We start from the raw sequence: 13,912 nt of genomic DNA, 5'->3' as shown, positions 1-13,912 counted from the left end.
TCCTTTTTATTTATGCTGAATTTGGTGTAATTGTCAAGGAAACACAGAACAGTGAAAGCTGGCTTATACATTGTCATCTTTTTTTCTTACTTGGAAATGAGGAGGGGGCAACAAAAAATGGGGAAAAACAACAAATAATAGAGGACACTAAAGATTTTGATTAGGAAACCATTAACATAATAAACAAACTTTTAACAAACTGAGCTGTATAGTATGCTACAATCTGCTTAGAGTTGTAATTCCCTTGTAACAATTCATATTTTCATCCATTCATAAATTCAAAATTATTTCTATTTATCCTATATAATAAAAGCCTAATATGCTAAGTGTCTAGTCGACTTGTTGGCCGTTCAACTAATCAAAATATAATATGCTAATGATATGCTAAGGTCACTCAACCACTTGCTATGACATGCACTGACCACCAGGGGGCAGAATCTCCAACTAGTAGGTTAGTTTTATGCTTGGATCTGGCCAATCAGGACTGAGTGATATGGGCTGAACACACCCTGAAGCCCTCCCAAGGTCCTCCCTGGCCTCTATAATACACTGATGGGGTCCCTTGGCCTGGTAAGCACCCTCTTGCAATTTAGGACCTCTTGGGGGATGTTGGAGAGCCAGTTTCAGCCCAATCCCACAGGCCAGGCCAAGGGACCCTAGTTGGTGCATGAATTTGTAAACCAGCTTCTAGTTTAATATAAAACCAAAAGTATTGATAGAGTTAACTCTTGCTGTGTCATATGTATTATTTGTTATTGTGGTGTGGGTCACTGTACAAAAAGACAGATGGTCCCAGCACCTGTATTTTATCATTACAATGGAAGACTTGCTGTATTTACTGATGTGTCTTTATTTTCTTTTTGTCACTTTATCACACAGGCCATGGAAATGCAAATTAAAAAACAGTTTCAGGACACTTGCAAAGTACAGACCAAACAGTATAAAGCACTCAAGAATCACCAGTTGGAAGTTACTCCAAAGAATGAGCACAAAACAATCTTAAAGACATTGAAAGATGAGCAGACAAGAAAACTTGCCATTTTGGCAGAGCAGTATGAACAGAGTATAAATGAAATGATGGCCTCTCAAGCGGTAAGTGGTTAGGTTTGGTGCCATGGCTTCAAGAGTTTTGGGAATCAAGAAAACTCAAGATCCAGCCTTTTGCTCTCAAGATGATTCTTGCACAAATTTAGGATATTGGTGTTTTTCTGCCCAGAGCACTGAGGAAATGACAACGCTGAATAATCCCAAGCCGATTCGGATACTTGCTGGAGTGTGTCGTATAAGATGGAACTCAAGGAATACCAAGCTAAATCAGATCTGTGGCACATAGGGACTCTGAGGCCAAAATGTGATAGATACTACATATAATATCATGTTTTCATTCGTCAAAAATTGCTCAACCAATGTCAGGCGTAAATGAGTAAGATGCACAGACACATTCATTCAATAAACTTTTACTAGCATCTGTGTTCAGCACCCTGCTGGGCTCAGAGAGCGGTGAGCTAGAGAGAAAACATAAAATAAAAATAAAGCATAATAAATGCTTTGAAATGGGAGATGGGGGGGTGGGGGACTGCGGAGGGTAAGTATGAACAACTAATCTAGTCCAGGGAAAGTTTTTCATCAAGAGCCACGAAGACTGAAGAAACTTACTGCAGTAAACAGGTTCTGTGGAAAGGGGCCTACATACGCAAAGGTCCAAAGGTTGTAAAGTGTGCATTTGGGGGCTGAAAAAACTTTGGTGTGAGCCCAAAGTTTGAGGGGGAGGATTGTGGGAGCCTAAAATAGAGAGGTCATAAACGTGTTGGTAAGCCAGAGATGGGAGCTTGCCTGGTAATTGGAGTTTTCACATGGAGATGAGTCTTAAAGAAGAATAGTTTTCCAAACAGACAAGAGAAAAAGTTATTACTAGCAGAGGATACTGTATATGCAAAGATTCAAAATCCCAACACAGGATGGCACATGTGAGGAACTATCAGTAGTAGATAGGGCAGGAGTTTAAAGGGAAGCAGGCCGGATCCTCAAAAGCCATTGTAGAGGCAATGGAGAGCCCCTGAAGCCCATTTTAAGAAGGAAAGCGAAGGGTCAAATTTGTGTGATAAATACTGGTGGTAATATGTCACATATAGGCAAAGAGACCTGTTAGGAAGCTATTGTAATAGTCCAGGGGGGAAAGGGAATAAAGACCTGAACTAAGAGACAACATGCTAATGGCAAAGGGGAGGAAGGAGGAGGATTTGAGAAATATTTAGGAGATAGAAATATTTAAGAGATCGAAGTTAGTTATCGTTGAAAGATAGGTTTGATAACAGTGGGATAGGTCATCATTTTACCAAGATAAATAGAAGAAGGGCAAGTTTAGGTGCCTGGTAGATAATTGGCTGAGTTGTGGACATGTTATCTGAGCTATGTCAGTATCCAAGTAGAGTGGCACAGAGATGGAAGTCTAGAGTTCAAGAGAGTGTCAGGATAAAAGACAAGAAGTTAGGCATCATTATTATATGGTGGCAGTTGTAGCTTTAGGGAAACCTGAGATCCAGGTACAGGAGATAGTATTAGAGAGGGAGGAGTCCAAGGACAGAGTTGTGGACACCAACATGTGAGGGCTGAATAGAAGTAGAACGAAGAAGATGAATAATCAGCAATGTGGGAGGGGAACCAGAGAGAGCATATCGCAGAAGCCAGAACAAGCATTTCTAGTGGATTTTAGATGTTGCAGAAAGACCACTTGGACCTAGCAGTGGATTTGTCCATTGATTGTCACAATCAGTGGAGTGGTGGGAATGGAAGGCGAGATAGTACATTGAAAAAGTGATTAGGCGAGCCCTAGCCAGTTTGACTCAGTGGATAGAGTGTCAACCTGCTGGATCCTGGGTTCGATTCCAGTCAAGGGCACTAGGGGGAGTGCAGGAGGTAGTCAATCAATGATTCTCCCTCACATTGATGTTTTTCTCTCTCCCTCTCCGTTCCTCTCTGAAATCAATAGAAATACATTTTTTAAAAATATATTTTATTGATTTTTCAGAGAGTAAAGAAGAGGAATCCCCCACTGGGGATGTGCCCGCAACCCAGGTACATGCCCTTGACCGGAATCGAACCTGGGACCCCTCAGTCCACAGACCGACGCTCTATCCACTGAGCCAAACCGGTTTCGGCTAGAAATACATTTTTTTAAAGTTATTGTATGAGAGAGAAACTGTGAGAATGCTTTTCCCAGATCTTTATAAGTGGAGGAAAGGAGAAAGAACTAGCTAGAACACACAGTTAAAAGAATGACTTCTGTTTACTGGGAAAGGCTTAATAAACATGTCCTTAGGCTAAGGATAGGAGCCAGTATATTCATTCATTCATTTGTCCAATAAGTATATATTGAATGTTTATATACTGTACCCAGGCATCCTGGACACTGTGGTGAATAAGTCAGTCATCAGTTGTGTCTTCATGGAACCTGAAGAAGAGTGGAGGAAACAGATAAACAGATATAAGAGTGGAGGAAAAGTCTATTCATTGTAATGACAGAGCAAGTGCAGTGTGTTAATAGAGTGTAAACCAGGAGGGGTAGGCTGACATGGAAAGGTCTCAGACACAGTGATCATTTAAACTGAAGTGTAAGAAGCACATCCCAGGCAAAAGGAACAGCATTTTTAAAGATGAGAAAGACAGTGGCACTGTTCTAGAATTCAAGTCCAGTATGTTTAGAACATAGAGAAGCAAAAAGCCTAAATGAGAAGAAGATGAGGGTAAATGGGCTAGGTCAGTGGTCTGCAAACTCATTAGTCAACAGAGCCAGATAACAGTACAACGGTTGAAATTTCTTTTGAGAGCCACATTTTTTAAACTTGAACTTCTTCTAATGCCACTTCAAAATGGACTCACCCAGGCCATGGTATTTTGTGGAAGAGCCACACTCAAGGGGCCAAAGAGCTGCATGTGGCTTGAGAGCCACGTTTTGCCGACCACTGGGCTAGGTCATATAAGGGCTTGCAAACTTTCTTAAAAATTTTTATCTTTATCCTAGAAGCAATGGCAAGCCACTAATGAGTATTAAGGAGGGGACTAATGTCAGATTTGCATTTTTTGAACAATCACTCTGGTGACATGAGGAGAATGTCCTGAGAGATAGCAAGGGTGGATCTATAAGGATATGGGTAGCTAGACCAAAGAGGGATCATTGGGATAAAGGAGAAGTGACTAAATTTGAGATATAGGCAAAAGATAGATTTGAAAGCACTTAGAAAGTGATTGAATGTGGAGAATGAGGTATTAAAGATGACTCCCAAGTCTCTAGTTTGAACAAAATGGTAGATGGTACTACCATTTACCTATATGGTTAAAAAATAATAAAAGAGAAGTGGAGCAGATTGGGATGGGGGAAGGGAAATATGATTAATATTTGTCATGTTGAGCTTGATGGCCTGGGAAACATCCAAGTGAAGATGTTTCTAGGTGATAAGCTAGCGTGGACCTCAGAAGAGAAGTCTGAAACAGAGGTACAGCTGTGGGAGCTATTTGCTTGTAGATGGTAATTGGAGTCTTTGGAATAGATGAGATTCCTTAGGAAGCAAGATTAGTGAAAGAAGAGTGCCCACAACAAAGCCCTGAGAAACACCCATATTTAATGTCTAGTAAGGTAGGTGTGCCAGGAAAAGGAGAGGAGAGAGGGAAAAACCAAGCGGGGGTGTGGTATCAGAAGATAAGAGAAAGATTTCAGGGGGAAAGGGGCAATCTATAATATCAAACGCTGCTTGGAAGAGCCTTCATTAGTGACCTTGATGTAAGCAAATAAGGAGAGGAATAGGATCAGAATGAGGAGTGCAAGATCGGTGTACGGGGGCGCTGAGGGAAGGAGAGGGGGAGGGAGTTGATAGGGACATAAAGGTTGAGAGGATTTTTATCTAGTTCATCTTTGTACTCTCAGCATCTGCAACAATGCCTGGCATACAACAAGTGCTCACTAAACGCTTGTTATAGAAGGTGGGAGATAATGTGTCAGCAATGTAGGTTCAAGATTGCCCTTGGATAAAAGGTAACAGCCTTTTCTCTGCAGCAGCAAGGAGAGAAAAACATAGATGATCATTACAGCAGTCCTTTACTGACTGCTTACCATGTGCCAGGCATTGTTTTAAGTATTTTCTAAGTGTTTGTTCATTTTTGTGAAACTCCTTTGAAGTCATTACTGTTTTAACCCTGGTTTACCTATAAGGAAACTAAGATTTGTTTAAATAGAGCCACTTGCTTAGGGCAAGAGTTGGCAAACTTTCTCTATAAAGGGGCAGGTAGTAAATATTTTAGGCACATGTGGAGCACAGGATCTCTGTCACAACTGCTCAACTCTGTTATTGTAGTACAAAAGTAGCCATGGACAATACAAACTAAATGGGCATGTCTGTGTTTCAACAAAACTTTATTTACAAAAACTGGCAGCAACCCAGGTTTAGCCCTTGAGCTGTAGTGTGCCAACTCCTGACTTCGGGTCACATGACTAATTGGAGCAGGAGCTAAGATTTGAACGTATTTTCAGGTGAGCTTATAAGCCTGTGTGCTTGGCCACTACTATGTCATGCTGCCTCTATCGCATCCTTTTCTTCAGTTTAACTCACTTTACAAAACAGACATGATATTTACCTCTACTTTTACTTTAAAATGTTGTGATGAATTTGGTATGTGTAGCCCTTGGGGGATCAATAGCAAATACTGGAATATACTCTGATTTCTAGACTGGCACTTTTGTAGAGTCAGAGCTGGTACAGAATAACATAGTTACTGACATTAATAATAGAATGCCAGAAGTAAGAGGAGCTGGCGATGTTTCTTCAGTGGTCTCCAATGCCCACAGGAGAAGCCTTCCCCACATGACCAGGGCTTATAGCAATTAACACAGACGAGGAGAAATGAACAGACTTTCATTCCCTTTATTGGTAAGGGCCTCCCATGTCAGGAGGGAATTGATAACAATCTCATTGGGTCAGTAAACCCTTTGGCATTTATCGGTAAGGCTGTCCCTGCTGCAGATAGACTGTTCTTTTGTCTAGTATTTCTTCTGCCTTTGTTTCTCACTAGGAAAATGAGAGAGATCCTCTTTAGGGTTTCAGTGAAAGCTGGTTAAAATGAATTATTGGAAAGCACCTTGGAAATATGGTTGCATTATTTATTTTGTATTTATTTACTATATAGTATATGTCTCCAAAAGCACTTAAGAAGGCACTATGCAAATAACTTTCTAAAACTATTCTAATATTTCAAAGAGTCATTTCTCAATCAACATATTGAGATATATTGGTAATTGTCTTGTGCATCTTTGTATCTCAACATTGTACAGATATGGAAGGAAGCATAAGGTGAATGATAACTATCTTGGCAAAGTGGTCTATGTGTCTGGATATGTGCTGATAAACTCAGTAGAAATGTCTAATTCAAGGGTTCTAATCTCAAGAGTTCCCAGCCGAACTGAGGGCTTGCCAAATCTAGACAAACCCAAGCCTGAGACAGGAGGGTCATCATCCCTAAACATACTTCTGCTCGTGGCCCAAACCTTCAGCTATGCTCAACAAAGGTTGTCATTTCTGCTGGCTGGCTGGGCCCGTTCCCCACACAGGATCAGTATCATCGTGCGTAACAAACACAAAGTTTAGGTGGTACAGGGAAGCGAGAGAAATGATCAGGCTGGTTTATGCTCTGGCTTTACTGCTTCAAACCAGAATGTGCCCCTTAAGATGATCAAGGCTACCTGCTGTGGGGAAGAGATTTTGAGCCATTTGAGTTTTAGGTTGGCTGGCCATACATAGCCAACCACAAGGACCAACACTACTTGCTAGGAGCATAACGGCACTATGTTGTATTCCTCAAGTGGACTCATTGTATTTTTTTAGACCTAAGGTTATATAAATGTATTTTGATTTTAGGATAAAGATATCTAAATATGGAAATGGTTAGTCAAAACCAAAATAACAATAACTATTAATAGTTGGTATATACATCAAGGACTATGCCTTAAGATTTTATATGGATTCTTTCATTTAATCTTCACACCAATCTTAGGCACTTGTTGTTTAGAACTTATTTTCCTGAGATGAAAAAAAAAGAGAGAGAGAGAGATTGGGAGAGATTACGTAACTTGCCAAAGTGACACACCTAAGTGAATGGTGGAGCTCCAGTTTAGGCTCAGGTGTCTGCCTCTAAGATCCCACGTTTAATCACTGGAGTGTGTAGCATTCCTAACTCCTGCTGGGGTGTGTGTGTGTGTGTGTGTGTGTGTGTGTGTGTGTGTGTGTGTGTGTGTGTATGACTGTTTTAAGAAGTGTGTAGCCCATTGGGCTGAGTGTACTATTTTTGATTCCTAACTCTGGATGTACCCAGGGCATCTCTTTTTTTCTGAGAGGACCTGTTACAATCCGAATACCGAAACATCTTCCCGTAGTCACTACATGCTGTAAGCGAGGCGTGAATTACAGTGTATGTCTTCTGTGCCCGCAGTTACGGCTAGATGAGGCTCAAGAAGCAGAATGCCAGGCCTTGAGGCTACAGCTCCAGCAGGAAATGGAGCTGCTCAATGCCTATCAGAGCAAAATCAAGATGCAAACAGAGGCACAACATGAACGTGAGCTCCAGAAGCTAGAGCAGAGGGTGTCTCTGCGCAGAGCACATCTTGAGCAGAAGGTATGAGAGTGTTCCTGTGGGGCCTGTGCAGCTGGGTGGAGGATGGGGCACAGCCTAGGAAGCTGCCATTCGCTGAGCCCTGCCTGTGTAACGGGGGATTAGAGTAGACACTGTTCACTTACTACCTGCTTCTACATCCCAGTACCTGAGAGATAGGCATAATCTCCATTCTATAGGCAGGATACTAAGGCTCAGCAAGGTTAGGTTACTTGCATAAATCTGATCCCAGATCATAAGCTCTTTCTATTACTCTGCTAGGAAATCCCCCACCTTCCCAGCCAGAGGAATACAGGTTACTGGGTAGTTGATATGACATGTAAAAAGCACTACGAGCTGATAGCATGGCTGCTAAATGGCTTGAGGAAGCCAAGTGCAGATTTGGCTTTCCTTTTTAGCTATTTCCAAATGAAAAGAAATCACCAGCAAGGCTCTTTTAAAAAATTGAAATGAAGAGAGGCTGATATTACCATGCATACTAAATGTTATCTGAATTAAAATATTCATTGCTTTAAATATGAAGTGGAAAAGATTTCATAAAGCATCTCCAAGCTGTTGTTGACCATTTATTTGCTGAACCAGTTATTTGTACTTCGGTACTTCCCTGAGACCAACATGAAGACTACCATGCCAGCTCCTTTCTAGAACTAAATTGCTGTTGACCCAGGGGGCATTTGGCTCTCTGTGGGATAGCAGCACAGCCTAATTGTGCTTGAGTGTCTTTTACCTTCTCCTGAGTTTTCTCCCGCTGAGACAGGACACTGACCTTCATCAGCCCAGCTGCTTAGCTTGCTAGAATGGTAGAGCCACAGCCCCAGGTGGCCCCAAGCATTTTTATTCTTGTGAGCAAGTTTTAGATGTAATGGATTAGATACAAGACATATACCACAGGACCCTCCCGCCTGCCCCCATTTAGTTTACTCTGAGTTCCTGTGGGTCCCTATGTCATATGTGTGGGTATATGGGCATGTGTACATGTGGTAGATCCTTTCTATTAACAATCTGCTCATTGTGCTTATTTCAGATTGAGGAAGAGCTGGCTGCCCTTCAGAAGGAACGCAGCGAGAGAATAAAGTATCTATTGGAAAGGCAAGAGCGAGAGATTGAAACTTTTGACATGGAGAGCCTCAGAATGGGATTTGGGAATTTGGTTACATTAGATTTTCCTAAGGAGGACTATAGATGAGATTAAATTTTTTTGCCATTTACAAAAAAATAAAAATAAAACAGAAAAAAATTCAGACCCTGCAAAACCACATTCCCCATTTTAACGGGCGTTGCTCTCACTCTCTCTCTCTCTTACTCTTACTGACATCGTGTCGGACTAGTGCCTGTTTATTCTTACTCCATCAGGGGCCCCTTCCTCCCCCCGTGTCAACTTTCAGTGCTGGCCAAAGCCTGGCCATCTCTTCTACTCATAGTACACGTCACAGTATTGATGTGATTTAAAATGTTTCAGTGAAAACTTTGGAGACAGTTTTTAAAAAACCAATAAACCAACAACAAATGTGGACGTATATTGCTCTAAGCAATCACTCATTACCACCAATCTGTGAAAGTAAAGCAAAAAACTAATAATAATAAATGCCAAGGGGGAGAGAGACACAATATCCGCAGCCTTACACCTTAACTAGCTGCTGCATTATTTTATTTTATTTTATTTTTTTGGTATTTATTCATCAGGAATTAAAAAAAAACACAAAGTTTTATTAAAGATTGAAAATTTGATACATTTTACAGAAACTAATTGTGATGTACATATCAGTGGTGACATATTATTACTTTTTTGGGGATGGGGGGTGGGGGGTGGGGTGAAGAGATCTTGTGATTTTTAAGAACCTGCTGGCAAGAGTTTAACTTGTCTTCAGCATATTCTGATTGTATCATAATCATTTTCTGCTGTTGCAGAGGATGTGAATACACTTAAGGAGCTCACAGAATCCCAGTAGCACAAATTGGGCTTTGGCAAATCGTGTATTTTGTGTATAGAAGGAATTTAAGGAGAGGTATTACTTATTTTCATATTGTATTTTAACTGTTTCTCTGATCAAATTTTTTTACTTCCTCCTCCTATTCCTCCCCACCTCCCTCCTTTTTCCAATTCAGTATTTGGAGTTCAACACTGTCTCTCAATCAGATCATCTTGATCTTTTTCTTTATTTCCCTCCCCCTCCCGAAGTCCCATATCTTGGTCATAAATATTGCATTATTCACACTTTCAAACTGTGTATTTTCTTACAATAAAAAATGATGAAAAAAAAAAGGCTTTACTTCTTTTGCATGCACTTTAAAAAACAAACAAACATTTTTCAGGTTCCAAGGAAGAGCATGATAACTGTCAGAGCTTTTAATTATATTTGTAAATAAAAGTGTTCATCACATCGCCTTGCTGTGTTATTGTAGCAGGAAGTTTCCCTTCTAGGTTTACCAGTTCACCGCTGAGATGGAGAGCCACCCTCCACAAACCGTTCTCCGTAGCCCCGGTTACTCCGAGAAGAGCCATTCAAGATCCTCAGATAAAGCTGTGCCTCCCAAGCTCTACGAGACTGGAAATAGTGTTGTGCTATTTAAAGAGTTCAATGGCACCTTTTTATCCTTAAGAATGGAAAAAGGCACATGTGTACACATGTGCGTGCGCGTGCACACGCGCACACACACACACACACACACACCAATGTGCCAGTCATGCATAGAAGTACAGATTGCTAAGGAGAGAAATTGGGCACCCTTAAAGAAAGGCATGCTATGAAGAGAACATCATAGCCAGATATTTGAAATCCCACTATAATAGACCCCCACCTCTCATATTCTGCTTTTATTAGAATAACTAGAGGCCCAATGCATGAAATTCATGCAAGGGGCTCAGTCCCCCGCTGTGGCAGCAGCTGACTCTGCTTTGGCTCCTGCTGCCATGGCTTTGACTGGAAGTTTGTCTGGTTTAATTAGCATATTATGCTTTTATTATAGATTTTATTTGCACATCAATGAAGTAGTAAAATATATAACTAAGTCTTATAGGATATGGCTTTTGAGTTAAGACAATCTCAGTAAGGTCTCATATTCTTAAGAGAAACGTAAAATTGACCGTACCTCCATTATGCTCCCTAACCAATCAAAAGTGAGTATGCAAATTAACCTGACAAAGATGGTGGGTTAATTTGCATACACAGGTGCCAAGCAGCCTGGGTCCTGGGAACATCCTTGGGACCCAGGCCGCTCCTAGCCTGTAGGCACGCACATAGGCCCTGAGTGCCTGGAGTCCCAGAAAACCCCCCGCCACTCCAGGCCTACGGGCACCAGCACCCACAACATGGGGCTGGCTGCCAGCCTTGGGGGCTGCCAGCCTCAGGGGCATGTGGACCTGACCATGGCAGGGGTCCTCTACACATGAGCTGCAAAGGAAATACCTTTTCTTTGTTAAATATATTAATTGATTTTTTACAGAGAAGTGGGGAGAGGGATAGAAACATTGATGAGAAACATCAATCAACTTCCTCCTGCACACTTCCCACTGGGGATGTGCCCCCAACCAAGGTACATGCCCTTAACAGGAATCAAACCTGGGACTCTTTAGTCTGCAGGCCAACACTCTATCCACTGAGCCAAACCAGTTGGAGTGTAAACACTTTTTCTTACCACTCATTGGCTATGCTCCCTGTACACCGCCACTTGCAGTGTTCTTGGTAACTTGGGTTATAAGAATCCAAGAAGGTGATCTAGGGTTTTTCCACCACACTCATGGAGGAAAAAACAAAGGTCCGCTGCTGGAGGGATTAAGAATGTCATATCCTGAGTGTCGGCCTGCGGACTGGGGGTCCCAGGTTCGATTCTGGTCAAGGGCATGTACCTTGGTTGCGGGCACATCCCCAGTAGAGGGTGTGCAGGAGGTGGCTGGTTGATGATTCTCTCTCATCGGTGTTTCTAACTCTCTATCCCTCTCTCTTCCTCTCTGTAAAAAATCAATAAAATATATTAAGAAGAAGAAGAAGAAGAAGAAGAAGAAGAAGAAGGAGAAGAAGAAGAAAGAAAGGTCATATCCTGCCCTCACCAGTTTGGTTCAGTGGATAGAGCCTCGGCCTGCTGACCACAGGGTCCGGGTTCTATTCTGACCAAGGGCATGGCTTATGCAGGAGGCAACCAATTAAAGAGTCCCTCTCACATAGATGTTTCTCTCTGTCTCTCCCTCTCTCTTCCACACTCTAAAAATCAATGGAAACATATCCTCAGGTGAGTATTTTTTTAAAAAGAAAGAAATGTCATATCCTATGAAAGACATATCTTGAAAATGCCTAAAGAAAGTTGTCATTTTTTCATGGTGAAGGGACTGGAGTCTGTGTTGATGAAAGCACCTTGGCGCCTGCGGTGGCGGGTAGTGGCTGCAGCAGCGGGGTGATGGTGCTGGGGCCTTCCCCGAACAGCTCATTTGCCTCCTGCATCAGTAGGCCATCCCCTGAGGGCTCCAAGTCTGTGAAAGGGGGCAGGCTAGGCTGAGGGACCTTCCCCCACCCCCCAGTGCACAGATTTCATGCACTGGGCCCTTAGTGTTCACTATAATAAACTAAAAACATACAAAATATGTATCCAACCATAAATTCATTACTAGTCATCACCTGGTTTCCTAAGCAGCTTAGTTCACTGAAATGTTTATGTTAGGTGCACAGAAAATAATAAAGGGAAGGCTGGAAAGAAGACTCATAATGACCCATGAAAAATAGATAACCTGTATTTCCTGCTTATGTTTACCATGTGGTTGGGACACTAAGCATTTTACAGCATACATGGTGGTGGTGGAGACTGAATGGAGACCTGTCTGGTTTCAGAACACACCCTCCTAAGCACAGGTCATCTTATCAGAATATTAAGTCTTTAACATGGCAGAAAAGCTTCATAAAGTCTGTTTCATCCATTAGTCTCCATAGTGAAAAATGTCTAGCTAGCTTGTGTAAAGGCCTTATGTCTATGAGATGACAGGTCCTGATCTTTATAAAATTTCCTTATTTACAAGTTTGTCAGTGATGTGTTCCAAGGTAGAGTTACCAGAAGGAAGACCAGAAGGAATAAATCCCTGCCCTCAACACATGGGACACACTAGGTCAACTCAAGTACCTTCACGAGGAGGCAGTGAGAATAGACAAGAACCAGAATGGCAGCAAGAGAACAGGTATGAAAGCATTGCTGTGATGGCAACAGAGAGCCTGTGTCCTAGAATTTCAGCATACACTGAACTCCCTTGAGTTAAAAAGAAAATAATTATTGCAGGTTCATCGTACGTATTAGTAAGGGCTGCTTACCTTTGATTTGCAATGATTCATTCAATGATATTTACTTGAGTACCTTCTATGTCAGATGCCAGGCCAAATGTATCTCAAACAGGTAAAGATCCTTCCCCTAATTGAGCTTACAGTGGGGGTGGGAGGAAACTGAAAACACAATAATTATAATAAACGATCTGACATGGTAATAAGTGCTATAGCTCAGTGTTTCCCAACCTTCTCTCATGATGAGAATCACCTGGTGGAGTTGTTAAAACACAGATTCCTGAATCCCAACTAAGAAGTGCTAAACTAGAATTTTTGGGAACATATAGGTAAAATTGTATACTTAACTAGTGCTCTAAGACAGATGTTATATACAGAGCACTAAGTTAGGTATGCAATTTTACCTATATGTTCTCAAAAATTCTAGTTTAGCACTTCTTAGTTGGGATTCAGGAATCTGTGTTTTAACAACTCCACCAGGTGATTCTCATCATGAGAGAAGGTTGGGAAACACTGCTATAGCTAAAGGAAAAAGTAGGGAAGGGGGACTAGAAGTGCTATGATCAGCATACACTCGTTCAAGAAGTCTTTATTGAGCACCTACTGTGTGCCTGGGAGTGTAGCAGTAAAGACGGATGGGATCACTCTGCTGGAGTTCGTGGTTTAAATCTCTACGGAAACAAGGAAGTCAGCAGTAGACTAAGTTAACAGTGGAGTAAGATGAGGCATGACAATACAAGGACTGGGTGCTACCAAGATTGTGAAGGAGCTGCAACAATTAGTCACAGAGCGTATCGGAGAATGCTTACCAGTGAGGTCTAATGAACTGAGTCAGTGTATTTCTTGAATTTATCATCCTCTGCAATTATTTGTTTATATAGTGATTGAAAAAAAAGAGTATTCCTGGGCAACTGAAAGCATGCCCCTGTAAAAACTCTATATACCCTCTGGTTCTAATTTCGTAATATGTTTTGCCATAGAAATGACAAGATATAAAA

General features: G+C 41.6%; 1 protein-coding gene across 5 annotated transcripts in view; it reads left to right on the top strand.

The window, feature by feature from the left end:
* TAOK3 (TAO kinase 3) overlaps positions 1–10,037 on the top strand; it is a 500,481-nt gene extending 490,444 nt beyond the window's left edge. For all 5 annotated transcript variants that reach the window (XM_084868276.1, XM_084868272.1, XM_084868273.1 and 2 more), the window contains 3 exons: positions 880–1,092; positions 7,477–7,659; positions 8,681–10,037. In XM_084868276.1, coding sequence (XP_084724402.1) covers positions 880–1,092; positions 7,477–7,659; positions 8,681–8,842 — 558 coding nt within the window. In that variant the 3' untranslated portion in view covers positions 8,843–10,037. The remainder of the gene's footprint in view (positions 1–879; positions 1,093–7,476; positions 7,660–8,680) is intronic.
* The last annotated feature ends 3,875 nt before the right edge of the window (positions 10,038–13,912 follow it).

Source organism: Pipistrellus hanaki (genome assembly GCF_964339955.1).
Source record: "Pipistrellus hanaki genome assembly, chromosome: 19".
In the NCBI taxonomy this organism is placed as follows: Eukaryota; Metazoa; Chordata; class Mammalia; order Chiroptera; family Vespertilionidae; genus Pipistrellus; species Pipistrellus hanaki.
The sequence above is the reverse complement of the archived record's forward strand: the minus strand, read 5'-3'. Positions and strand labels throughout refer to the sequence as shown.